The sequence below is a fragment of the Mastacembelus armatus genome, chromosome 6 (genome assembly GCF_900324485.2).
Source record: "Mastacembelus armatus chromosome 6, fMasArm1.2, whole genome shotgun sequence".
In the NCBI taxonomy this organism is placed as follows: Eukaryota; Metazoa; Chordata; class Actinopteri; order Synbranchiformes; family Mastacembelidae; genus Mastacembelus; species Mastacembelus armatus.
This window is the reverse complement of record NC_046638.1, coordinates 7475934-7502345: the sequence shown is the minus strand read 5'-3', so window position 1 is coordinate 7502345 and position 26412 is coordinate 7475934. Positions and strand designations below refer to the sequence as shown.

General features: G+C 44.1%; 1 protein-coding gene across 2 annotated transcripts; it reads right to left on the bottom strand.

Moving 5' to 3' along the window:
- Positions 1–3568: 3568 nt before the first annotated feature.
- On the bottom strand, positions 3569–26412 carry LOC113132656 (filamin-C-like). Of its 2 annotated transcripts, XM_026310937.1 has the most exons (47): positions 25618–26412; positions 23062–23310; positions 21242–21339; positions 19923–20073; positions 19599–19717; positions 19414–19491; positions 19151–19313; positions 18807–19007; positions 18532–18648; positions 17785–17922; positions 17471–17597; positions 17251–17387; positions 16972–17165; positions 16726–16839; positions 16501–16644; positions 16175–16298; positions 15733–15893; positions 15516–15606; positions 15243–15412; positions 15023–15140; positions 14677–14939; positions 13964–14561; positions 13273–13446; positions 12282–12444; positions 11866–12194; positions 11631–11754; positions 11293–11449; positions 11001–11190; positions 10871–10894; positions 10512–10753; positions 10304–10403; positions 10067–10207; positions 9778–9906; positions 9475–9648; positions 9182–9346; positions 8830–9033; positions 8574–8726; positions 8339–8461; positions 7996–8247; positions 7638–7907; positions 7355–7492; positions 7088–7203; positions 6206–6338; positions 5897–6073; positions 5535–5753; positions 4815–5036; positions 3569–4265 (listed from the first exon to the last, which is right to left on the bottom strand). In XM_026310937.1, exons 1-47 carry the CDS (start codon positions 25985–25987, stop codon positions 4078–4080), a joined length of 8232 nt encoding a protein of 2743 aa, XP_026166722.1. In that variant the 5' UTR covers positions 25988–26412; the 3' UTR covers positions 3569–4077. The 2 variants fall into 2 exon arrangements, with proteins under 2 accessions (XP_026166722.1, XP_026166723.1); XM_026310938.1 differs by lacking the exon at positions 18532–18648 and having other exon boundaries at positions 25618–26411.

Below are 26412 nucleotides of genomic sequence, written 5' to 3'. Positions count from 1 at the left end.
TTGGACGGGCTTATGTTTGTTCTCCAGGTGTCAGCGACCTAGTGCAGCCAGCTCACCCAGAACACATCATTCACACTAACACACATCTGTCGCACCGGTCCAACCTACTCCATCACGTGGCCGGTCTCTCTCCTTGAATGTCCCGTCTCGCTTGGAGAGGACAAACAAATCTTCTGATTTGCCTCTAATCTGTAGTCTACTCTTAGAGTGGGCCACCGTCAACTCGGTACATCAAGGACAAGCGGTCCACAGGGGGGCTGTCTATTAGCACAGCATCCTGCCTCCACCATAGTGTGATAGGGACAGGGTAGAAGGATATGCTCCAATTAGAGACTGAGACATGGGGACTTTGCCCCTGACATGTCCCTGCTGCTCCACAAAAGAAGTGTGAGCACACTATTCACAGGAAGGAAAAGGGAATTTTTCTCTCGTGTATCTTCTCTGGCCTCAGGCTGTTGCTGTACATTCACCTGATGAAACCAAACCATTTTGCATTATGCTGTTGCTTTATGTGTGTGGTGCTGCTTTGGGTGTGTGAGCTTGTAAGTATGAATAGCTGGTTAAGCTTATGCTTATCTATATGGCTTTGAGGGAAAAAAAAGTGTCGTTGTTGATCTGAGGTTTCCATCATCAGACATACATCCCTCTATAAAGTGCAGCATGCTCCATTTGTATGTACTGGGTTGAGGTAGGCTGAACCAGCTTTATGCTTCATGCATCTGCACGCTGCATGAACACAATTTACTGATGCCCAGTGAAAGCTCCTTCCATCCATTTCTATTGTTTTTGCAACCCTACATGAAGGGAGTTCATTTGTGGCCACAGTCGGATTTTCAATCAGGAATTGTGTATTTGACTTAAGAGATGCAGAAGTAAACATAGCAGAAACACTCTGGTATGAATATTTACTCTTTGTTCCATATGAATAAAACACAACTTCGTCCTGATTCAACCACAGGACAACATACCTTCTACTGGTCCTATGTGTACGAGGGCCGACAAGGGCAAACGCTCAGCTTTTACAATACCGTACTTAAAAACACTGTAAAACATGACGGCCACGTGTTTAAAAAAAGAACTAAACGGAATACGTACCTTTTTTATGTCGCTTCTCTAAAAGTTAGCCAAACTTTGTTCATAGCATCCCTCAGTTCGGGATCCCTCTAGAGGCCTGGCGCACTTCCGTTCCGCGAATATGCAGCATTTCTCTTTCGCAGGTGTTCTTGGTATTTGCGTTGTTTGGCTGTTGCGGCGCGATTGCCCTTGTCGGCCACCGTACTTGGGCATTGAACACTCAAATATAACTGAGCCTTTCCATTATCAGGGGCCTCCCATTGATTCTAAACATCTCCAGTGGCCTGCAAATCCAAGTGTGTAGCCTTCTACATAAACAGAGAAAATCCAATGTATTTGCTTGACTGTGCAGTGTATCAACTATGCATGAACCAATTACATACCAGGGCCTTGGGGCTCGGTCAGAAATCAAATGGATGAGTTCCTGCAATGATCTTCCCCTTCACTCTACATATACATTCAATATTCTAGCCAAGTGGCCATTTGTTTGTGCAAACATTTGTTTCGATGTTTGTTTGTTCGCTCAGCCATGGACATTTGCTTTTTTTTTATATCCACTTCAAGACGGATCACCATCTTGTGACCTATTCTACAGGGATTTCCATTTGGGCTGAAGAGACTGGCTGTATTGATAAATAAAGGTCAAAGGTAGAAGAAGCACGCCCCGGGAGAAAGCTTGTGGTGACAGAAGAAGTTAGATGAGAAATAAACCACTGGATCTGCAGAGGCTTAGATTGATTGGACTTTAGAGGGAGGGAGGAAAAATTAAATTGAGGGAGGGAGAAAGGGAGGGAGAGGCTGGATAAGAGTAGATGAATAGAGAGAGAGAAGAGAGCACGAGTCAGCATGATAGGGGCAAGCCAGAGAATGAGATTTTTACCCTGAGAGCACAAACTTCAAAAGCTTTTGGGGGCATGTCTTTACACAATTTTACTCTTAACATAATCCAGATTTCTGAAAGACTGAAAGGGAGAAAGAGAAAGGGAGAGAGAGAGTAGAGTGGAGTGGAGTGTGTGTGTGTTTATGTGTGTGTGAAAGAGAGAGAGATAGGATGAGTGAGGATAAGAATGAAAGAGATGTAAGAGAGACAGAATCATCTCCGTGGCAACAACACCCCCTTATTGATCCCCTTTAAAACAAAATTAATAACTCATTACCCATTTCACTAAGATCAACATTTCTGATTGCTCTGAAGGCGAAGCTACAGCTACTGTGTTTGCATGTTCTAAAGAAATTTGGAGCAAAGTGTGATTAATAGGAAGTGAGCATTTTTAGGTTATCTCAAATTTTTTTGCTGGTCTTTTTCTCTGTGTATGTGTGTGCACTTGCGTGCTGTGTCTGTCTGTTTCTCTCTCTTCCATCTGGATTGTTTTAATCCCATTCTCTTCCTCTAATCCATCTTTCTCCTGCTCTCCCTCCCACACTCTCTTCCCCTCTCTTTGCCCCCCTACTAATGCACCAAGGAGCTGCATCTTCCACGCAGTTGTGATTCACTTGGCAGCCTCTCGAGATAAACATGCCGTGGTGGACAGACGCCTGGGTCCCGGTCCGGAGGAGCAGGACGGCAAGGACAGACTGACGTGGGTGGGCCATGCCCTGGTCCCAACGTCAGCACGGGCAACAGCGGGCAGAGCCAGCCACTTGGCCAGATGGTCCCAAGTCTAGCTCTCGCCACCGTTCATCAGATGCACCCGCTCGCTCTGTCTCGCCTCACCATGGCCCCCAGCATCACGTCACAGTGGAACCAGAGAAAATTAGCACCTAATTATAGGCTCCTCTCTGTGAGGAATGGTACTGGTGCTGGTGGTGTGTGTCAGCATGTGGAGGCTGGGTGAGTGACTCACTGTGGGACCGAGGCCTGCAGATCACTCAGAAGACATACAGAACACACACACACAGGCCATGGAGGAGACACAAGTGATTACACACACATATGCATGGAAACATACACAGGCAAAAGGTTGAACCTCTCCTTTTTCTGGTTGATTTGTGGCTCAGCAGGGTCTTCCCACCCCCCCCTCCACCTATGTGAATGCCACAACAGAAACCACTTGTGTTCCATCTCTGATCCAACAGGATTAATTGCACACACAATGGAAGCTGATGCCTCTGGTTTCAATGCGCCACAGGCTCCCTTGTGTTGAGGATGGTGTAGTTAATCTTCAATGGGAACAATGGACATTCTATTCTGGTGTATTTGGTTGAGACAGCTTGCCTATGCTGCCATCTTGTGATTGCATCTGGACAAGTACATAATGTAAATGAGTAGACTGGAAGGTAACTAGATTATTAGAAGGAGTATTTTATTGATGTAAAATTAAACGGTGATATTGGATTGAGCTCAAAGGAAAATCAAGGGTAGCAGAGACAAGGTACAGGTCAGACACTCAGTGAGCCTGTGATAAGAAGAAAAGATCCTGGCAGCTGCTCAGAGGGTCAGCAGCGGTCAGGAAGGATCTGCCAACACTGTGTGAAGTCAAATAACTTCAATCAGTTTCATATGGAAAGCGATTAAATCTTTATTAGGTCTGCAAAGACTTACCAAAAATAGGTTAATATAATAAAAAGGTGAATTTCTTGTTCTTAAACCATACAAAACCGTATTGTATCAAACTTTAATACTGTTGTTTACGCCAGCATCTCTCAATATTCATATATTATGTCAATCGTTTACAACACAACAGAGAGAGGAAACTTCACTGACAGAGCAAAACACCTATCCAGCATCATTCAAAGACTCACTGTTGTGTTCGCACCACTCTGAATGTGGATGCAAACCTGTAGATGTAATTTCTGGCACAACAAAAATTTGGTTATCAAGAAAACTGTAAGCAAATGTCCTTGCAGGATTTAGTGCATGTTGTGTATATTGCAATCCGTTGAAGAGCAAAGAGCAGCACCAGAATAGAAGCACTGGTGAGTTTGATTGATGCATGCACATGACATAAAAAGGCTGTGGGTGGGTGGAGGAGGAGGGGGAAAGGAGCGTTGGTGCAGTTTATTTTAGGGTACAACCACTTTGTAGGGGCTCCCTGGGACGTTGTCGTCACCCCATTTGACGATGACGGTGTAGCTGCCCTTGTCCTTGACAGTGTAGGTGACGTTATAGAGCTTGTTGCCCATGTGCTTAACATACACCTCCTCACAAGGAGTGTGGGGTCCATGCACACCCACCATCAGCATGTTGGTACCTGAAAAAGTAAGGGGGGAATTAATGATTGTGGTGTACAAACATTGCATAGATGTGTGTGTTTGTGTGTTATCACCTGATTCAGCAGTTCATCTCAGCTCAACCTAAACCTTTTAGTGTCTTTCAGCTGTTTTGGTTTTGTGGTCTGAAAGTATTAGCAGCTAGATGTTTGTAGTCAAAAAGCTCTGATAAGCTGCGTGCTATCTGCCCAGCCCCAAAACAGCAGACAGACAGAGCTAGTGACTAACTGATACAGGTAGTGGAATATTTAGCATTGAAAGGCCAGTTCCCTCAGGAGTCAGTGAAGATCAGAGACAACTAATAGTGGATACTGGACATTAATATCAGACTTTAACTCCTTCGGGTGTCAGAAACATGAATTCTAATTTTGTTCTCTGTCTGCTAGATATGCAGATTTGTAATGTAGATGTGTATTGTTTAGTGTATAGCTTATACCCATGCCTCTGCCGAAAAATCTGCTAAAACACAGAAACAGTTCTGTTCATGTTTTTAATGAATGAAAATCACTTTATGTGAAAAATCTTCTCACCTGCTTTGCTGCAGTCAACGGTGAAGTTATTTTTCTGCCCAACCATCGCCTTGGACAACCCCGTTCCACGACAGATCACCTTGCTCGCATCAGATATCAGTGCGGTTGAGGTGGTGGATGAGGATGAACTGTACGCACCACCCACTTTGGAGGTCTTTGTAACTGTTTCAACCAAGACAGAGGAAGTCTCATGGAGGCTGTGTCCCCCTGACAGTCGGGCGCCTGTGGAAGAGAGACAGAGGGCAAAACGTTATCTAATGTCATCAATGTTAACTCCAGACAATACACAACACATTCAATATTGACCAAAGTATGATGGAAGCAAAGATGCTGATATTTCTCAGGGGAGTTCCCCTCCACAGGAAAGTGCAAAGAAATGGCCTGGTGCTTGAGTTCAAAGAGGAAAATATTTCATACGACTTTCAAATAAACTGAACATCTAGGACTTATGGGAGTTCTTTTCACTCTTGAAAGTATTTTTATGTTCAATTAATAAAAAAAGAGAAATTTGTATGCATCAAGTAGTGAAAGGAATATATATCACTTTAGTGCCAGAGAAACTCAGCTTTTATGTAAGCTGTACTCTGAGCAGTCTGAACACAGATGACATAACATTTTCCTGACATCCACACTTTTTTTCAGAGGAACATTTGTTTCATAATCAAGACACTTGTCATTTGAGATCCCCAGATCAGATGGGAGAATGACTGTCAAGCAGACCTGTGATTTTAGCTTTGAAAGGGCTGCCCACTATGTGCTGTGGCCCGCCGTATTTGATGGTAATGAGATAGTTGCCAGGTGCCATGGGTACGTAGGTGATCTTGTAGCCTTCAGGACATTCGCGACAGTCCATCTTCACCTTAGATGGCCCGTCTATGTTGACGGATAGAGTGCCTGAGCCTGCGTTACAGGTGTTAACCACAAACTCCAAGGGTACACCTATAAGAGAGAGAGAGAGTGAATGCAGAAACTGATGCAAAAACTGCTCATTTGTAGCACATGATATTAAAGAACTTAAAGCACAAGGAAGCCACGTTACTACAAATGTAGTACATATTTTTAGAAGTCATGATGATATTTACCTGTGGTTCCTCCCTGCAGTCCAGGGCCATGTGCAGTCACCATACCAGGGTCTCCAATCAGTCCCGGGTCTCCCACTCTAACATTGAAGGGGCTTCCAGGAATGTGACACCCATTGAACTTGACATCTATGGAGTGAACGCCATTCTCCCGTGGAATGAAGCGGATTGCACTCTTGTCTGAAAACATAGAAGGAGAAGTGAAGTGATGTTACTTACCTCTACTCTTAAACATGAGTTTTACAGATAAAAAAAGCAAAACACTCTGACTGTTGAATTGTACTGTGTGTTTGTGGTGAGGTTAGTGCGTACCACTGTCAAGCTCAGTGACATAGCATTCCTCAGAAGAGCCAGACGGGGTATGAACTTTGGCGTCTACCACACCTCGAGCCCCATTTCGCTGCACCATGAAGGATGCTTCTTGGCTTACCTTCAGGTCCTTCTCCTAGAAAAGAAAAGATATGATAATAGTATGTGTGTGCATGCATTGTGTGTGTGTGTGTCCAAGGGACACAAAGCATGTGACTCAGCATGCCTGAACGAGAATAGATCGAGCAGTTGAGTGTAAGAGGTAGAAAAGGTCAGAGTTTACAGCGAGGCGTTCAGTGTTTTTGCCCTACAGGTGAATAAGCAGTCGTAGCAGACATAAGAGGTAATGTGACATTTTAAACACTGGTCTGATATTGCACTTTACCTGGCTTCTAGTGGGATAAAAATCATTCTCAAGTGTCATTTCAGTTAACAAAAATATATGTTTTTAGCATTGTTGGCAGTTGTAATGGGAACTGATAGAAAATAAAACAAGCATCTGTGAAGTGAGGAGACAAACATTATGAGCTGCCACAGGTCTCTTTATCTTCTGCTTATTCTTTTTTCCTTCCTTCCTCTCAGCTGAAACACAATCACACAGACTAACTGACTGCCCACACATAGCACAGCTTGTGCTGCCCCACATTAGCAAGGGACACTTAATCCAGCCCTTCATCACTAGCCAGCATCACAGTATTATAGTTGTGAATACAGTTCCAATGCTGGCATTCAATTACACTTCAAGGGCAAAGGACTACGGAAATATCTACAACCACTCCAACATTATGCTACATGCAATCTGTTAGTCAACCCTGCTATTTTGTGATGTCTGGTGTATGCAATATATTTTTGTGGCTTTTGTCAACTATGTTTGTGTGATCATACCTGAAGGCTTGTGACAGTGAGCCTGCGGGCCTCATCGGACAGTGTAGCAATTGGAACGATGAATGGGCTGTCAGGGATGTGCTCGTTATTGAACTTGATCGACACCTCATAGTCACCTGGGGAAACAGACAGGTATTTGCTTTCACCATCAAATGTACTTAGAAGATGTATAGACGAATTGAGAGTTTTGGCAGTTTAGAGACAATATACAGACAAATAAAAAAATGCTAGGGAGGAAAATGTAAATGCATCATTGGTGGGTTGTACCTGGTTCTTTCACTATGTAGGAGACACCACAAGAACCATCTTTCCTGTCCTCAAAAGAGATTTCAGCCTTGCTTGGCCCCTCTACAGCAATGGACAGACCACCAGCGCCTGCCTCTCTGGTCCAGATACTAAATTCAGCTGGAGAGGTTCAAGGAAAGCTAGGTTAGATCAAGTTTCATCGCAGGTGTCCATATTTGACTTTAAAACATTTCTTAGCATAGTATTTGCAGAAAATGCTATTCTTCTTGGAGATATCATGTCCCTGCCCACACAATGAACCTACAGGGTGCTCCAGCCACGCCTCTCTCCAGACCAGGTCCACCTGCGCGGACCTTGTGTGGTCCTCCCTCTCCCATGGGCCCGACAGTAAACTGGAAGGGGCTTCCAGGGACGTGTTGGCCTCTGTATTTGACGTTGACTGTGTGGGGTCCGATTTCCTGTGGAATGAATCGCACGCTGTAGGTGCTGCTCCCTCCATCCACAATGTCAGTGTCCACCGTTTTCCCACTGGGGCTGGTCACCTGGGCTGTCATGGCCTGAGAGCCACTCTCAACTGGTGATTCAGACCAGCAAAGCATGTTAGATACTGTACAATTAAGAAAATGTCTAACCTTATATAGAAGCTCTATATGGACTCTCACCCTCAGGTCTGGCAGTGATACCAGCGAAGCTGCTGAGACTCTCTCTCCCCAGAAAGTCTCCAAAGACATCTCTGAATGGGCTCCCTCCTCCTCCTCCTACCTGGGTGCTCTCTTCCACTCGTACCTCCCTCTTGGTCTCTCCACCTCGGGTTTTGCTGATCTCTGTGCGTTCAGTGCGGGTGTAGGTGTGGCTGCTACGGGTGAATGTCCTCGTCAGCCTCTCCTGAGCTGAAACCATCTGGAACCAGTTTCCTAAATTGACATGAAAGCACGTGAGAATACCAGTACAAAACAATACATGACCGCTGCACTATAACAACTTCTGACAGTCGTCTTTACTCACCTGGGATCTTGAGGTTAAGGCCACATGTGCTTCCCACTGAGGCAAGAGAAGATGCCTGCCTCTTCCTAGTAATACTCTCTTTGATCCTTCCTTCTCCAGTTACCTTCACTGTGAAAGGACTTCCTGTGTGGAAGGAATATACATTTACAGTAAATCAAAGAAAATATATAAGATTTATTTTTTAGATGTCAAATATTTTCAGTTTTGTAAATTTTCCAAGCTATAGATTTCTAACCTGGGATGTGCTTTTCAGCAAACTTAATGTTAACAGTGTAACTTCCAGGTTCTGTTGGACAATAGGTCACTCTGCACGTCCCATCCTCTACATCTTCACAGTTGATATCCACTTTGCTCGGACCCTCAATTGACAATGCTAGACCTCCATAACCTAAGAAAAAGAAGAAAAACGGAGACAAGTTTGATTTTTTTTTTTAATTATCATTCTACTCTGACAATTCTTGCTATAGGTAAGAAGGTGAAACACAGCCCACCTGCATTCCTTGTATCCACAAAAAACTCAGCCATTTCGAAAGTGTGTGCCTCCACCAGGCCTTTCCCAAAAGCCTTGACTCTGCTGGCCTCGCCGATCTCTGACTGGCCAACCATGATCTTGAAAGGGCTGTTAGCTACATGCATGCCATTCTTCCTCACACTCACTTCATGCTCACCAACCTCCTTAGGGGTGAAAGAAATACCTGTGAACATAAAAAGGTAGGGAGGCAAAAAAAAAAAAAATTCAGGACCAGGAAAATAAAATCAAAATGCATTAGATGATTCCACCAGCATCTTATCTATGTTTTTCTTTTCCTGTTATTTTGTGTATCTGGTAAATGAATATCCCACCGAGGTGTCTGTTGGGCAGCCTCTTGAGCAGGCAGGGCTCCTCGTTGCCTGATGGAGCTCTGATACTGGCAGTCAGAGAGCTCAGATCAGTTTCGGCTATCTTCAGCGACACGTCAGCCGCGGTGCCAACATTCAGCTGGGATGTCCTGGTAATGGAGTCATCCCCTTGACATAAAAAAGATGGTTAAGATGTTTGTCTACCCTTAAAACCTGATTTATGGCACATATATCCACTATAAACACATAACAGCAGTATAAAGAAGGTAATTCTATGGGGGAAATAATTGATTTACCAGTAATCTTAGCAGTAAAGGGACTGCCAGGAATGTGCTTGTTGTCAAACTTGACAATTATATTGTAGTCTCCAGGAGCTTTGGGCATGTACGACACAGTACAGGTACCATCTTTATTGTCCTTACAGGTGATCTCAGCCTTAGAAGGACCTTCCACTGCCAGTGACAGACCACCTGCAACAGAGAAAAAAAAATACTCTGACTGTTTTTTCTTTTTTTCCAGTTTCTGCAGTGTGGGGTTGCCAACAGTTTGCAAAGGTTAATTTTATTACCAGAGATCCACTGTGCAGCAGTAAATTTTACCTTCTCCTGCATTTTTAGTGACCACAGTGAAAGTGGCAGCCTTGTTGACCATGCCGTAACTCAGACCTGGACCATAAGCAGTTACCACCCCACTGTTCACAGCATCCACATAGAACTGCAGAGGGCTTCCTGTAAGGGATATAAATAGAAGAGCAAACAGTAATTATAGTGTTTCAGTAAGAGACATCTATCATGTCTTACTTATAAGAATGGAACAGCAAAACATAATTAAATAAATCATGGCATAGGACAAGCACTTCTCATTCTTCTAGCATGATGGGGTTCTGACCTGGAATGTGGTTGCCGTCATATTTGATATCCATCTCGTGCAAACCTCTCTCTGTTGGCTGGTACTTGATTGTGATGGTGCCATCTTTATTGTCAGTGATATGCGGACGGGCAGTCTTGCCTGAAGGCATCCGCACCTCACCTACAAAGGACAGCAGCATGGTTAGATGTCAGCAACCTGACAGTTTTTGTGTTTGTATGCAGGATTTTGTTTCTGTGTGAGTGGTATCTGTCACACCTGTGACTTCTCCTTGCTGTGGCGTGAAGGGGACGAGAAAGTTAACAGGGCGGAAGAGAGGATCCACAGTATCACGGGGAACAACTGGTTCATTAGTGGCCTGTTAATATGGAGAGAAGAGAAATAGTTGATCTCATACTGTTAAATGTCAGATCAATTAACAATTAATATAAAACCATAGCAGCTGTTTAAATACTTCTTTACTTACCACCACGTTGAAGGGGCTCTTGGGGATGTTCTTTCCCCCGAAGCGGATAGTAATTACATATTTTCCAGGTTCAGGGGCTGTGTAGTAAATGTCAAAGGTCCCATCATGGTTCTCCACCACATCCATGTCTAGCTCCATCCCTTGTGGCGTCAGCACCTTACAGGTCACCTTGCCTTTCCCAGCAGCCTTGGCATCCACTGTGATGACTGTATCTTCAGAGGTTTGCAGCTTCTGGAGACTGGCTGTTAAGAAAAGAGACCAGGGTTAGTGGGTTAAAAGTGCTGCATAAACACACGGGCTACTGTAAGATTTTTACATACATACAGCACAGAGATAAAAACAAAGTCTTGGATACTCACACACGCCATGTCCTCCAATAGACACTGGAAAGAAAAAGAGCATACTTGTGAACATACATATAAAACGAGACAATCTGTATTAAAACATCTATTTATCAGAACCATTATGGCTCTACAGTAGTTGTTTTACCAGTGAGGAGACATTTGCTGGCATCTCCTGTGGGCAGGGACTGGATGTGGTATGGGGAATAAGGAATCTCATCTCCTCCATATTTAATGGTGATTGTGTATGGGCCTGTAGAGTCAGGTACATAGGACACAGTGTAGGTGCCATCTCTGTTGTCCTGGATGGTTGCATTCTTTGGTTTGCCCTCTGGGTCCTGTGAACAATTGAGGATATTGAGTTGTTTCAAATGGTCACTTACAGTTCAAAAGCTAGACATTTTCAAATAAATGAATGCATAAATGAACCATGAACGCACCAGAATCTGCACAGTGAGTAGTCCCTCTCCAGCATCACGCGCATCAATGGTGAACTCAACAGGAAGGCTTGCAGACACACCTTTTTTGTCTAGACCAGGGCCACTGGCACGTACCTTACTGGCGTCATGCCCAGGCTGAGAAATGACCTTGAATGGACTGTGGAAAAAGGAGAGAATATCAAGTGTAATTACTAAGCCAAGTCAAAGACACAAATGAGAAGAGAAAATTTGCTGAGTTACACTTTCCTTTCTTAAATCCAGCTAAACAGAGCAGAACCTTAATTAAGATATTATTGCACATAATGCCTGCCTTGGTGTTTTTTAAACTCATACTGTACCTGTGTGGGACGTCCTTATCTGCATATTTAACAGCTACAGTGTAGGGGCCATCTTGGGCTGGGGTGTAGTGAACTGTGTGGGTGCCATCACCATTGTTCTTCACACCAACTGGCTCCGCAGTACCTGGAAAACAGGAACATTACAGGTACAATACACATAAACCACACACTTACTGATATTGGTCAGTCACTCGTGATGGTGTATGGATTATCATATGCTCCAGTATGTTCTCACCTGTTGGGCCATAGAGTTTAACATCCAGTGGGGCCTGTCCAGCCTGGGTACAGTCAACTGTGAAAGTCTGAGGAACATGAGCTCTGACCCCAGAGCCCAGACCTGGACCTGAGCACTTCACTTTGGTGGGGTCAACAGGGTCATGAACAGGAACACGGAATGGGCTGCCAGGGATCGGGTGACCTCCATAATTAATGTTGACATCATAACCCCCAGGAGTGAAGGGGACATACTCCACGCTACAGCTGCCATCTTTATTGTCCTTGCAAGATATTTTTGCCTCTGAGGCTCCCTCAATGGTCAGACCCAGACCTCCTGTACCAGCACCCCTGTAAGGAAAGCCAAGTTTTATTTAGTTTGCACATGTTTGAGTTAAATCCCTGCAGATCTCTGATTTAAATGTGACCCAAATGCACCTGGTCTCCACGGTGAAGTAGTTGGGCTTGTTGGTTATTCCTCCCTCTAGACCCGGTCCATAAGCACGGACCCGGGTCGGATCACATCCCTCCACCACTGAAACTCTAAAGGGACTCTTAGGTACAGGCGCGTTGTCATACTGCACCTCGATCAGATGTACTCCTGCACACAACCATACATCAGTTCAGTATCTGATATCACCTCTCACTTCCTGAGCAGTTTTAAAGCACACAAATATTTTCTTTTATTGCCACTTGCTTTTAATTATGGGCCAGAAAAATTCCCTTCTAGGGATATAAACATCTGTTTAGTTATAAAAGACACCATCTAGAGCACAGAAGATCTGGTTAATGTACAAGCCATTACATCTGTTCCCTATTCATTATTCTGTTACAACATGTTTCTGACAGAGTCCTCTCAGTAGGCCTATACTCCAGATTCCCAGCCGCACTGCTATGATATTAGAGCATGTCTGGTGGTGGAGCTGTGCTTTGTGATCTCTTTGCTTTGTGTTATAGGTCTCTATTAATATCCCCTGTCATTCCCTTGCTCTATTGCTGTGTGCAGGCAGCCTTCAGCACACATACCTGCCTGGTTAAGAGCTTCTGTTCCAGCGCATACTATTTATAAAACAGAGTCTGTCTGCCTCCCTGCTCTCTGCCCCCCACATCATTGCTCCACTGCATCATTCTGTATTTATACCCCTCTCTCTGTTGCTCTTCCTTTTCCCACTCTCCTGTTTTATTCCCAGATGGCACCTAATACGAGCACCTGTTAGTTGCTTCTCTGTCTATCTGTATGTACTCTTTCAGATAGGCTGTCTCTGTAAAATCTTTTATCTATCTGAGCCACATTAGTTTGGTAAATATTACATTTTTCAAAAAACATAAACCTTAGATCATCGTTGTTCAGTGTATCTCTACCTAATGTTCCATTCACTGTTTGCATTAACTGCTAAATGACATGAGAAAATGTTCCCTGTGCACGTACCATCCTCGAATGCTGTGTACTCCACTCTGTATGTGCCGTCTGCCTTATCAGTGATGTAGCTCTCTGTGGTGGTGCCAGAGGGGTTGATAATGCGAACCTTAACATGATTTCCTCCAACCTTGTTGAGAGTACGGGCATCAATGATGAAGTGGGTTGTGACTTCTCTAAGGACACCTAGAAACATAACATAAAAGCCCTTTGACTGATTTGTTCTTGAGGAGAAATATTAAACGCAGTCCCAACACGAAGACATTTTAAATCTTCATGAGCTATTAATGAACTATTTAAATTTATATATGCTAGTATATAACTTCCAATCAAATGTTTCTTTCATCAATTGTTACCTGTCTCTATTGTCTCCATTATCAAATAATCATTTAATCTTTAAAGTCTCACTAGTACTAGTCCTGAAAAAAGGAGATTACAGTGTCCTGAGGTATGTCTTCAAATTGTTTGTTTTATGTAACAAAAAGCCCCAAACCCAAAGATATTTTGTTTGAAATGACATAAAAGCAAGTTTCCACGTTGGAAATGACTTCAGTAGAGTTCATTATCAAATGTTTGTCAATTATTATATTGGGCAAACACTAGTTTCCTATAGTCTTTTTAGCAGTGTAACATATTGTGAGCATATTTAACCCCTATTATGAGATGTTAACTCATGTTAAGCTTAGGCTCTTGGTGTCATTACCTCTTGGCTCCACTCCTGGCCCATAGACGTGCACCCCACTGGTGTCCACAGAGGGCTCAACCTGCAGGACCTTTGGAAACTGAGGAATCATATGGCCACCATATTTGATGGTGATGGTGTGTGTGCCATGAAAGGGTGGGATGTATGTCACAGAGAAGATCCCCTCTGCAGTTTTCTGGATGTGCACTTCAGCCTTAGCCCCAGTCTCTGACACAATCTCGATGGTGAGCTCACCATCGCCTGCTCGGGTGCAGTCCACAGTAAAGGTCGCTGGCTCGCCGGCCTTGGCCTTCTCCAGACCAGGCCCGCTAGCCGTCACCTTGCTAGGGTCAAAGGCTGGGCGCACTGCAGCTTTGAAGGGAGAGCCGGGGATGTGCTGCTCTGCAAACAGGATGTTGATGGCATATTCGCCAGGTTCAGTGGGCAGGTATGAAACTGAGCATGTGCCATCACCATTGTCCTGGCACTCAATTTTAGCCTCACATGGACCCTCCACAGTCAGGCCCAGCCCACCTGCACCAGCTCCTTTTGTGTCAATAGTGAATGGAGCAGGTTTACCCACGATGCCCCCCTTCAAGCCTGGACCAAAAGCTCGCACCTGTGATGTAACAGTTAGGTCAATTTTTGAGATGTAGTACAACAATCCTGTATTGCAAAACACTGCTTCTTAAGCCCCATGTATGAGGAGAGTGAAGAACTACATAAACCGTTACCTTTGAAGGATCAGCAGGCATCACGGCTTCAACACCAAAGGGGCTTCCCATCACTGGGTTGCCATCATAGTTGACATCAACCTTGTACTGCCCCTCCTCTGGGGGAATATACTTCACACTGTGAGTGCCTTTGGCTTTGTCTGATTCGATCTTGCATGGGATTGGTCTGCCAGAGGGCGAGGTCATCTTCACACCTACATTGCCCTGCCCGCCAGCACCCTTTGTGTTAACTGTGAACTCCTGATCCTTACCAACCTCCACTTCTGCGAGAAAGATTCAAATGAGACATTTAACCTTTGCTGTTAACTGTGTTTACTTGTAACTGCAAGAGTATGCTTGTACTTACTAGTGTCTAATCCCTCCACTTTCACTTTTCCAATATCCAGAGGGGGTGCCACTGTGATGTGGAAGGGGCTCTTGGGAATGGGATCACCTCCATGAGTCACTGAAATTGCCATGTTACCCTGAAAAAACACAAGAAACATAATTTTTTTTATTGATTTGATGTGCCACGGTCAAAAATTCTCCTCTAATGTTATTGGACTTCAAACAGAGGCCTACAGTACCTGTTGAAGAGCAGTGTACTTGACAGTGTAGGAGTAATCGTGATTATCGATGATCTCAAAGTCACGAACCGCCTCTCCTGGGCCTGATGCTGCAAAATGCACCTCAGGCTTTGCCTTGCCAGCTCCCTTTGTGTAGATGGTGAAGTGGGTTGGAGTACCCACCTCCACACCTGCAATGTGTGTGTTTTGTCAGTACTATCAATCCCAGTCAAATCACATCATTTCTAATCATTTCTATATTGAATGTGCTTGGTAACTTGTTATCTCTCTCACCTGTCTTATTGAGTCCTGGACCCTCTGCTCTCACCTTACCAGCATCATGGGAAGGATCCACTTTGACTTTGAATGGACTGATGGGAATTTCCTGATGAAGACAATTGTGAGAAAATACATGAATAATAAAAACAAAACAAAACAAAAAAAAACTGAATTACACAGGTGATGTAACATGCTTCGTTCATCCCTCCTCCATTGGAAACTGTATTTTTACCTGGTCAGCAAACAGCACCATGATGGTATATCGGCCTGCACTGGGGGGGGTGTACTTGACGGTGAATGTATCATTGTCATTCTTGATAATGTCAAAGTCGATGTCTGCCTCAGCAGGACCAACCACCCCTGGGGCACACTTGATTCCAATGCTGATGTCCCCTAATAGTGAATAGCAAAGTGAGCGTAGTTCAAAAAGGTCATTCAAAAGTAGGTGATCTGAATAAATAGAAGCAGTCCATTCACTGCCTGGAGCTTCCTTTGAGGTACATTTTATTCATTTCAAATAACCTATGCAGCTGTGTCGGCTCAGCTGAACACATTTGGGTATTCTGTTCATTCTGTGCTTTTCAGTGTTCACACTACATGTAATTTGATTAAGAGTCAGCTAAACTCAGAAGTGTTTTTGTAACCACCCACATGATCGCCTCCTACATGCTCACCTTGACCAGCCTCACTGCAGTCCACAGTGAAGTATGTTGGCTCATTAGCCTTGAGCCCTGTCTTCTCCACTCCAGGCCCATAGACCTTGACTTTGTCTGGATGAGAACCCTCTCCAACCAGCACCTAATGAATTCACAGTGTACTTAAGGCACAAGTCACTGGCTGAAGAAGAACTGCTGCAGTCCTTTAATTTTGTCTATATTTGGTGGAGTATCATCACATTAAATTGACTGAATTTTAAGAGCAGTATAGCTCTGTGTGTGTGTGTGTGTGTGTGTGTGTGTGTGTGTGTGTGTGTGTGTGTGTACACTGTGGTGTGTCTTACCCTGAAGGGGCTGTTTGGCACATTGACCTCCCCCCAGGTGATGATGATGGTGTGTTTAATGGGTTTAACAGGAGTATACACACACAAATATGTGCCATCTCCCTTGTCTGTGATCTTGATGTCAATGGTGCAGCCTTCCACATCCTTACAGATACAAAAGCATATCAGTTCTGGTTTGTACAATGAAAACAATGAAAATTTCACAAACTCTTACTCCTCCCATACCTGTGCATAGATCTTAAGGTGACCTTTCCCAGCCATTCGGGCATCAATGGTGAATTCAGTTGGTTTGTTCACAATGAGACCAGTTGGCTGCAAGCCTGGACCAAAGGCTTTCACCTGCAACAGCAAAAGATGTTTTAACATAATTTTTATGTATTTTGTTTAGAATATGGATATAAAAGATCATCATGGTTTATAACCTGGTTTATCCTTTTATGTATGGATTATATGTCGATGAGTGGGACTTACCTTTTCAGGGAAAACATCATTAGCTGCAGGGAGGATGTGGGCCATGAAGGGGCTGTCCTTGATGTCCTCATCGTCACAAATGACATGAACAGCATAGTCACCAGGCTCCGTGGGCCAGTAGCGAACATCACAGGAGCCATCACCCTTATCATCACACTCAATTTTAGCCTGCGACGGGCCTTCGATTGAGAAGCCTGAGAAAAGGAAGCACTCACACGTTTAGATTTTATGTTTCAAATATTTAAAACACAATTACTACACTTGTATCACTTGTCTCACCTAGAGTTCCCACTTCTGTGCCAATGGTCTCTACCACAAAGTCAGCAGATTTTCCCACCATGCCTGTTTTCAAACCAGGACCCCAGGCTCTCACCTTCTGAAAACCTGCCTCAGGACCCACCTCCACTTCAAATGGGCTGCAGCACAAAATAGAATATTAACATCTTAAATGTGAATATGTATTGTTAAAAAACAATTAAAGGCACCAATAGGGCCCTACCTGCGTGGGATTGGCTGGCCTCCCCAGGTGATGCTGACTGTATATTTACCAGGTTTAAGGGGATGATATTCACATTCATACACACCGTTTCCTGCATCTCGCACTTTCACTTTCTCCTCTGCTCCAGCTAAAGATAAATAATATAGTAAATATTGATTCTTGCCCAGTCAAAGATGAATCTTAATCATTTTGTTTTATTACAGGTTCATGTAAATGTAACCCTGTCGACAAAGAACCCAAATAAACCAATATTTTCCAAAATGAATTGGGAACAATAAGGAATGAGGCTGAGAAGAGAGAGCTTTCTGACTCACTTGGTCCTTTGACTGTGACGTTCAGCGCTCCACTGCCAGCTCCCTTGGTGAAAACTTTGAAGTCTGCAACCTCTTTTACTCTTACGCCTTTAGGCTGAAGGCCTCTGCCTGTAGCTCTGCAGGCATTTGGATTTATGGCTAAAAAGAATAATAACGAGTGTGAAAGAGAAAAATATTTAGTAAAGCAAAAGGCAACTGACACTAGCCATCAGTTGACAGTGATGTTAGTAGCAAAGACGATAACATATCCAATTCATATGGGATTCTTTCAAGTTTGACTGACAGAACCTGAAAAAGATTTTTTGCAGCACATACGACAAAGTACAGAATGTCGAATGGGATATTGACACACTTGAGTGCATCAAGGGAGCTTCTGACAACATTTTAGTGAGTCACTCAGAAATGTTGACTGCAGGCTTTAACTTGAATGCTGGCTGATGCAAAATTAGATGCAGAAAAAAAAAACATGTCAACAGCACAAGCAAAAACATTTAACAAGGGAGAATAAAGTAGGCAGGAATGCAATCTGGGACAGTCTGTGTACAGCATTGCATCAGCTCTCTTTGTATTGAAAACTTCAAGCTGCAGGACGCAAGAAAATGTAGCAGCCGACCAAGCACGGCACTGAGCCGTGGCACCCAAGTCTTAAAAAGCACAGAGGGGCATCTGCAGGGTAGGGCATAGAGAGCAGTTGGGAGATCTAGCTGAGCAACGGGCACCAGCTCCTTCCCAGCAGAACATACTAACTTGGGCGGCCAGGTTTTGAGGGAGGGGCCCCCTTTCCACCCTTTGCTCCAGGAGGGGTGCGCACTGACTGAGGGACTATCTGCAGTGGAGCTCCTGTGGGAGGAGCAATGTGCAGTGCTAGAAATGACAGATAGGAAGGGTTATCGTCTATACTGAGTAGCTGTTCCCAGGGAGAATGACTGTAGGTTGTGAGGGATAGATCACCCTGACACTAACAGCACACTAAGAAATCTGATTTGTCTGACAGTAATTTACAACCCAGACAGATGGCTCACCTTCTGCAATGTTGACAGTGAAAGGGCTCTTGGGGATCTCCTGGCCTGCAAACAGCACATGAATGGTGTGAGGCCCCTCTAATATGGGACGATAGGTGCAGCGGAAAACGCTGTCACCTTTATTCTCCAGAATGAGCTCAACTGTGTCCTTTTTGCCTTGTGGGTCAACAATGACCACACTGACATCACCATGACCAGCACCTGAGTGAGACGGAAAAATAATCAGTTATTAAATGACAGATGAAGCTGAAACTTTAGTCTCCCACAGAAACGTCCACTGATTAGCCTTTCATTAGATCATACTTCCATTGTCTGCACATTTCCATGGTGGTTGGTGGACTTACCAGCTGTATAGATGTCAAAATAGGTAGGTTTGTTGGCCACGTTGCCTGTAGGCTCCAGACCTGGTCCTCTAGCATGGACTTTGCTGGGGTCACCCATATCTTTCGCCACATTTACTGTGTAGGGGCTTTTGTCAATGTCCTGACCAGCAAACAGCACTTTTACCTATGAAGAAAAAGCAAGACATATTTAAGACACCTTTAAATAAGTAATGGACATGTAGATGTGATCATGTACATAGAAAGCAGTTACAGCTAGCTGTTACCTTGTGGACACCCTCGACTTTAGGAACATAGGTGACAGTGTAGGTTCTGTTTTTGTCTTTGTTGGGTTTAACCTTAGCCTGAAAAATAAGAAAGCAGAGACAGTTACACTTTGAAACATTTAACACCAGGATTATGTGAGATGGCGAGCTGGCTGTATGTTAATATCCCCTGTGTATCAACTTGCCTCCTCTTTGTGACCTTCAGGATCCTCAACATAGACCAGGACCTCACCACTTCCAGCTTCAAGAGTTTCCACAGTAAACACAGCTGGATGCAGCACCTTGTTGCCATGAGGTTCAATACCTGTAGTGTAAAGACACATATGATATACTGCAAAGCTTGGGGCAATGCAATAATCTTATCAAAACTAACAAAATGACACACCAACAAAAAGTATTTAAACAGCTTGCTGCTGTGATATTCAGGACTGAGAAAGTGAAAAGTATTTATTCCAAATTCATACTGTGTCAGGACTGTAGAGGTTTGTGGCCACTTCTGAGTAACCAACCTGGTCCGTAGGCTTTAACTTTGTTTGGGAAAAGCTGTTTGGGCCTGAGAGGGGCTCCAGGCTTCAGTTTTGCCTTGGGGAACTGGGACAGATAGGTCATCACCGAGTGCTCGTCCACATCTGGGTCCACGATTTCCTCAGGAGCAATCACCTACAGCACAGAAAGAGAATCAGCACAACAGAAGTGAATACTATGACTTGTTTGATCTTCATAGAAGAGTATATGGTAAGTTTGGTTTGTTTATGCAACATCTCACAACAACCATAAAGCTAAAAACAAAAAGAGCTAATTTATGTTTCACCAGATTGTTTTGCTATTTCTAAGAAAGATATGACACTTTACAACTAACTATACAATTTTCCCTTATTAAGCATATTGCAAATGGATTTAACGAGGATTAAAGTTATTTATACTTTCCACCTCTGACTCCGTTCTCCCTCACAGCACTTGTTTGCTTGTCTATCACACAGTGGTACAACGCCATGCCTGGTTATATTTAACCCCAGGACAGCAGGGTTAAGGATTGTTGCCTTCAATAAGCCAGCCAGGGAACTTATCCCAAGCCAGACCTCTCCCACATCTCCTTAACACCACCAGACTGGAATCTAGCCCCCAGGCCTGTAGAGCCATTACATGCACCCCTTGGCTATATCACCAATGCTAAGCCAAACAGAGAATAGCTAACCCTGTGTCTTAGACAAACAAGTAAACAACCTACATAGTGCACATTACAATACAGAGACTCAGAGTCCTACAAATGGGACTGGAAATATTGCACTTGCTCTGTTCACATTGTTGCTCTGATGAGTGCAGGCATATTTACACCTCTGTCTCAGTGGCTGGCATGGAAGGTGCTAAGAAATCTCACACCTCCACAGTTTCACAAATCTACCAAATAAAACTCCTACACACTCACTTACTGAGAGCTACAATAAAGTAAAAGGAAATATTAGAAGTGAGTTGGGTAATAAATATTTCATGACATCCTCCAGCATGATCTCCCTGGAAAAACACTGGACTCTAGTTTTGCCGTTTTTTTCGGTTTAGTGTTGCTTCACTAGTGTATGTACCTGTTGTGAGGGATATATGCATTGCAAACGTGTCTTGGTACCTGCTTTAAATTACTTGGAGCTGATTGGTGCTTTGGTGCTTAGTGAACGTCTGTCCACTGTGTATAAAAACTATTTTGCCAATCAGAAAACATATGTACTTGATGCTTGTCTTACGAGATCAATCTCATCTGTCTGACACCCACCTGTGATAAAGCAAACTAAAAAGTAATTCCTGACTTACAGCTATCATCTATTATCCACCTTACCTGAGGCACACCCAGCCAGTCGTCAGCCTGTTGCATGGCTTCTCTGGCATTCTGCACAGGCTGGTTTGGATCCCACTCGGCCCAATCAGGGCACAAACCTAACAGAATACAAACAGGCCAATTAAACAATAATGCACAAATGCAGGCAGGCAATGTTGCACTGTAGCTGCTCTAATAAGGCCACTTGGGCTGTCACTGCTTCAACACCTCCAACTACAACATCGCCAACACTGCGGTGCTCCTGTGTGTTTAAAAAGTGCATCAATGAAGGTCTCTTTTGACTGTTAAATGAAAAAAGAAAAAAAAAAACTCAACCTTGACAGACAATCTGGCACTTCCACTGTGGCTCAAGGCAGTCTTTTACATGCTACTAATGCCTTAATTGGATTAGTGTGGCAAAGGGGTGTCTACATGCGTGTGCAAGGAAGAAGTGTGCAGGGGCAGTACAGAAAAAACACAGTGTAAAGCCATCAGCAGCGAAGCACCAGGGTGGGTCTTTCACCATATAAATTTGGGAAATCAGATGATGTGATGTCATCTCTGGAATAAAACTACAGCCTCATAATGCAACAATTGTACCCTGGTAAAGATGAAGCAATTGTAACCAAGGAAAACAAGACTATGCTATAACTAAATAAGAATAAGGTTAATAGAACAACATAAATTGTAACTATCTGATGTTCCTTTAGGAGATTGGTTTCTTCCTGGCCAGGCTAATGAACTTGTTTTGCACAACTGTATTTAAATTAAAAGCAGAGCTTCTGTGTTTCTCTGCTTCAGAGCAGAGTTGGTTTTGACAGTTACACTGCTGCTTGGTATTAGCTGATGAAACAACAGGACCTTGTATGGTCAGTGTTGCAGCATAGTGTTTGAAAGATGCGTCTGCTCAGATCAGTGGTTCATATAAACACAGTTAAACACGGTGTTCTGCACTCCCCCTGCTACTCCTCCACCTTTTGCTCTGTGATGCAGGAGTTGGGAGAGCACTCTAACGTTCACCAATGGAAGCAGAAACCCAAACTGGCAGTGGCTCAAATTATGGACTTGTGGTCGTTGAATCTTTGGCTTAGCCACCTCCCTGTGACAGATCACTCTGCATTTTGATGCAGAGCCAAGCATCCCCTTGACAGAAAAGGAGGAATGGTGCCCAAATTTGGGGGTGTTGTGTAGCAGCAAGGCTATAAACACTAAAGCTGGGCTTGGACCTCAGGGCCTGAAACAGCGAGAATGAAAGCTTCAGTCACTGCAAGACAGCTGGCAGGGACGTCCTCCAGCCATCAGCAACCCCTCTACAACCCACTACACTACCTGGTCTCCAGAGACAGATTACACCGTCTGAGATCTTAATCTGAATCTGGATGTGTGTCTGTGTGTACTTGTATGGCTAGATATTGTGACAACCAGTTTTAGACCATGGAAGTTTGGATATTTTGGCTGGTAATCACTTTCTGCCACACCCTCAAAGGGCTGTTTGAGGGTTAGGGTTAGAAATAGGTTTACGTTATTGTTAGGGCTGGGGTAACGCATTTTAATTGTGATGTACAGTAAGGACCTTGGGAATGCATTATGTAAATGCATTCTATCAACGGTAGCTGTAAGTGTGTATAAGTGTGTGTGCTCCAAAATGTGTGAGCTACAGTATACAGCACTCATTTCTAGATACAAATTCTCCTGAGAAAGTGATACTGTTTTAAATACACTGACTGACATATGCCTGACCCCACCCTCCATAGCAACCAAGCAAAACTGCCATATACAACAAGCCTGTTGACAGGCACTGCATGTATTCTGAATCAGCACTTCAGCTACGCGCTGCTTACCAGGGGCACAATTGTCGACCAGAGCTCCCAGGGCTTTGCCATCCCGCCAGTCACGGTTGAAGTTGTTGATTGGCAGTTGGGGCACTTTGTTCTGAATCCAGCCCAGCAAGCGCTGTTTGGGGGTCAGCTTCTTAGTCTCCTCATCATCCTCGTCATCCCACATTGGCATGGAGATGGAGTAGTGGAGGATGAGAGTCCAGATAAGACCCAGAATCAGCTTTAGATTCCCATCTACAATGGCTTTGCTATCTGCAGTTGGAGAGTAGAGACATGAGTTCATGAGCATTCATAACTTTCCAAACTTCACACAATGCACCATGGCCTATAGCACTGGGTGATATACGAGGTAACTGCATCTTCTATCTGTACTTTCATTCTTAATTATTTGTGTGCCCTTTCGGGTAGATTTGCATTTTTACTAGTGAACTGGTTTAAATCCCGTATGTTGTCGTCACTGACCACAGCACCCTAATCTATAAGACATTAGGATTTAAGATCTATACACAAATACATTATTTTCAAAATAATCCTTCATTGAAGAGTTGACCACGCTATTCTGAGTAGAAATATAAACAATGATGACTGACTGCTGAGAAGACAAGAATCTAATGCTCCTCACTGCCTCCCCTGAGCCCTTTTCTCTCAGACAGCTGTCTGGCTGAGGACCCCTGACAATCTGTCATCCAGTCACAATGGCACTCTGAAGAATGTGACAGCTGAGGATATGTGGAAGTGGATCCCCCTCTGCATAAATACCACTTGGATTTCAATTACCTCCAAAACTTGTAGCACCACAGTGTGATAAATCAAACAGGTGAAGATTAGAATCACCGACAGTGAGCATGCAGCTCATTTTCTGAAAATTCTCCAAGGAAAAGTTTGTCAAATAAGCCATTTTAAATCCACTCCAATTTAGAAATTCAGCCATTTAAGCCAAATAACCTCTGAGGAGCCCTAGCATTAATGTTTTATTGACTAATCTCATGTGATACACTCCACTTAATTTATTTAGACTTTAATAACAGTGGGACTTTGATGCCAGTTGTTTATCAGGAGACTGTTTTATTTGAGACTATTTATCTTTTCATAGATTAGTTGGCTTCTACCAGAGCGTTTGCCTGTGTCACTGTTTGACTGGCACAGGCAGGTGGCACAATGTGGAACAGCGTGGTTTTGATCCCACTGTGTGCAGCTTTAAGAGCAACTGTGTGGCCAGAGACATCCATCAATTGGTATCTGGTTACACACTTTGACACATGTGCGGCTAAGTCTATGGTGACTATTTTAGTGTCCCTGGGTCACTGTAATGAGACAGACATTATCTTAAGAGGGCTGCATTGACCCACTAGAGATGCATGCAGGGAGGATGCTGGGAAGCGAAATACCACCACTTCTATTATCACGGCCTGTTTCTGTCAAAACAGTCTGACCTGGTGTGTGTCTGTACGGCTGCGACAACTACGCCAGACACACACTGACATATTAAGTCCGAGGCACACTTTCCTGGGAACACACTCTGCTAAACTTTGAGGTAATATCTGTGATTGTGACATTTGCCCCACTGTGATCACAAGACCCACTGAGTATTGAGATTACCGTAGAGAGTTTCCATCAGTGTAATCACACACACACACACACACACACACTCTCAAACACTCATACCCAGGTGGACACACTGTGGCTTTCACGGTCCACCGATCACAGCCTAAGTCATTTCAGGACTTTCACTCGTGTTGCAGGACCATTAGTCGCCAAAACAGAAAAATACTGTGTCAAAATCATAATGACTATTCTCCTGTAAGAATCGTGGTGGTGTGTAGAGGTGTATAATTAAGCCATAACTCTTCATCTTACGCTGTCTGTCCTTTTTCATATTTCCTCCTCAGCTAATAAATAGTTTTAAGAGGTGACGTGCTCTTCACTCTGATGGAGTGAGGTTCCCCTGTTGTGACGCTGTGGAAGTCAGAGTCATAACCTCAAAGGGGTTGCAGATGGATCTGGATAGCAATTGGCTGTCAACAAGAGGCCCCAGTGAGTCATTCTGACACCTGACCTGACAGAGATGAGTGTGTTGACTGCTGTCCACATGCATAAATTTTGTCTTTCCCCATTACCAGGGTCCTAGTGAATTTCCAGCCACATTGCTGCAGTGGGAGGAATCCACAGCCCACTATGGAGCCACTAGGCCTTGGCCCTGACACAAGTTAATGACCTCAGTGGCACCTCTGCATTAACTTTCCAATAAGCTTTTGACCTCTGCTCAATGCTGCTTCCCAGGGACCTGTGAAAGCTATGTCTCACTGCTGGCTGACACCTGGGCTGATAACATACCAACAAAGCGTTGGAGAAGATAGGGCGGTCTTAAAAATACCTAATGCTGTGAACTCTTGTTGTCATGGCTCAATTTATATTCATATTTTATATCAGAGCACTGGATCTTGGGTCTGGACACACCCTGTCATTGTCATATTTATTATTTCTCCCTATCTAATAACAGCCTGGTGCCTTTATGTCTGTATTTCCCCCCATAGGAGGTCATTATAGAGACTAACTTACCTATTGAGACCAGTTTGATATGCTCTCTGTCCAGGAACTCCAATGCCACAGAAACATTTTCCAGTTTCATCTGACGGAAGTTGGGTCTGGTGTGGTGCTTTCTGTACATTTTCTTCTGGCTCAAAACTTCCAGGAGGGAAATGAGCTTCAGCCCATCACTAAAATCCCTCTGCAGGTCGGTGATGGTTTTATTGACGCACTTCAGGTGCTCGTTGCACCACCTGGTGAAGGTGTTCTGCTGGATCTTCTTCCACGGCGCGTCCTCGGCCAGGTCCTTCTCCGTGGCTGGCATCTCGTCGTCCTCCTCTTCCCCAAAGTCGGTGGCCTGGTAACACTGCGGAGGCAGTCGGTCCTCGTAGTTGTTGCTCATCGTGATGGCCTTCTCCGAGTCCAACTTTTATACCGCGGCGACACTTATGTGTTGAATTATTCGCTCGGCAGCGCACAAAACTTTAGCAGCTCGATGACAAGCGCGTACTCGTGGAGGAAAGTTCAAACTTGCAGGAGTTCAGAAAGCTGCCTGGAGACTTTTCGGGTGTAGGTGCGATAAAAACCACTTATGTCGGGACAGTGATGGATGAAATGATCCGATTTACAACGTGCAAGGCAGCTGCTCGTCCGCTTTTTTTTAATTGGCACCTTCTTGAGAGCTCGATCTTTTCTTATACAGCCCTGAGAAGTATGTCGCTGTTTGCCTGCTGAGCTGGAGCTGGAGTTCACTCTAAATGTGTTTAACTTGAACGATGAGACAGAGAAAGAGATGGGTTTATAAAGGACCCCCGGGGCCACGTCACT

Bases quoted from the DNA above. Each gene is read 5' to 3' on its own strand.
- LOC113132656 (XM_026310937.1), bottom strand. From the start codon at position 25,987: ATGAGCAACAACTACGAGGACCGACTGCCTCCGCAGTGTTACCAGGCC. The intron at 11,755-11,865 runs GTGAGAACATAC...CCTGTTTTCCAG, and splicing joins TAAACTCTATGGCCCAACAG to GTACTGCGGAGCCAGTTGGT. The intron at 10,895-11,000 runs GTAAAACAACTA...TTTTCTTTCCAG, and splicing joins CAGCAAATGTCTCCTCACTG to TGTCTATTGGAGGACATGGC.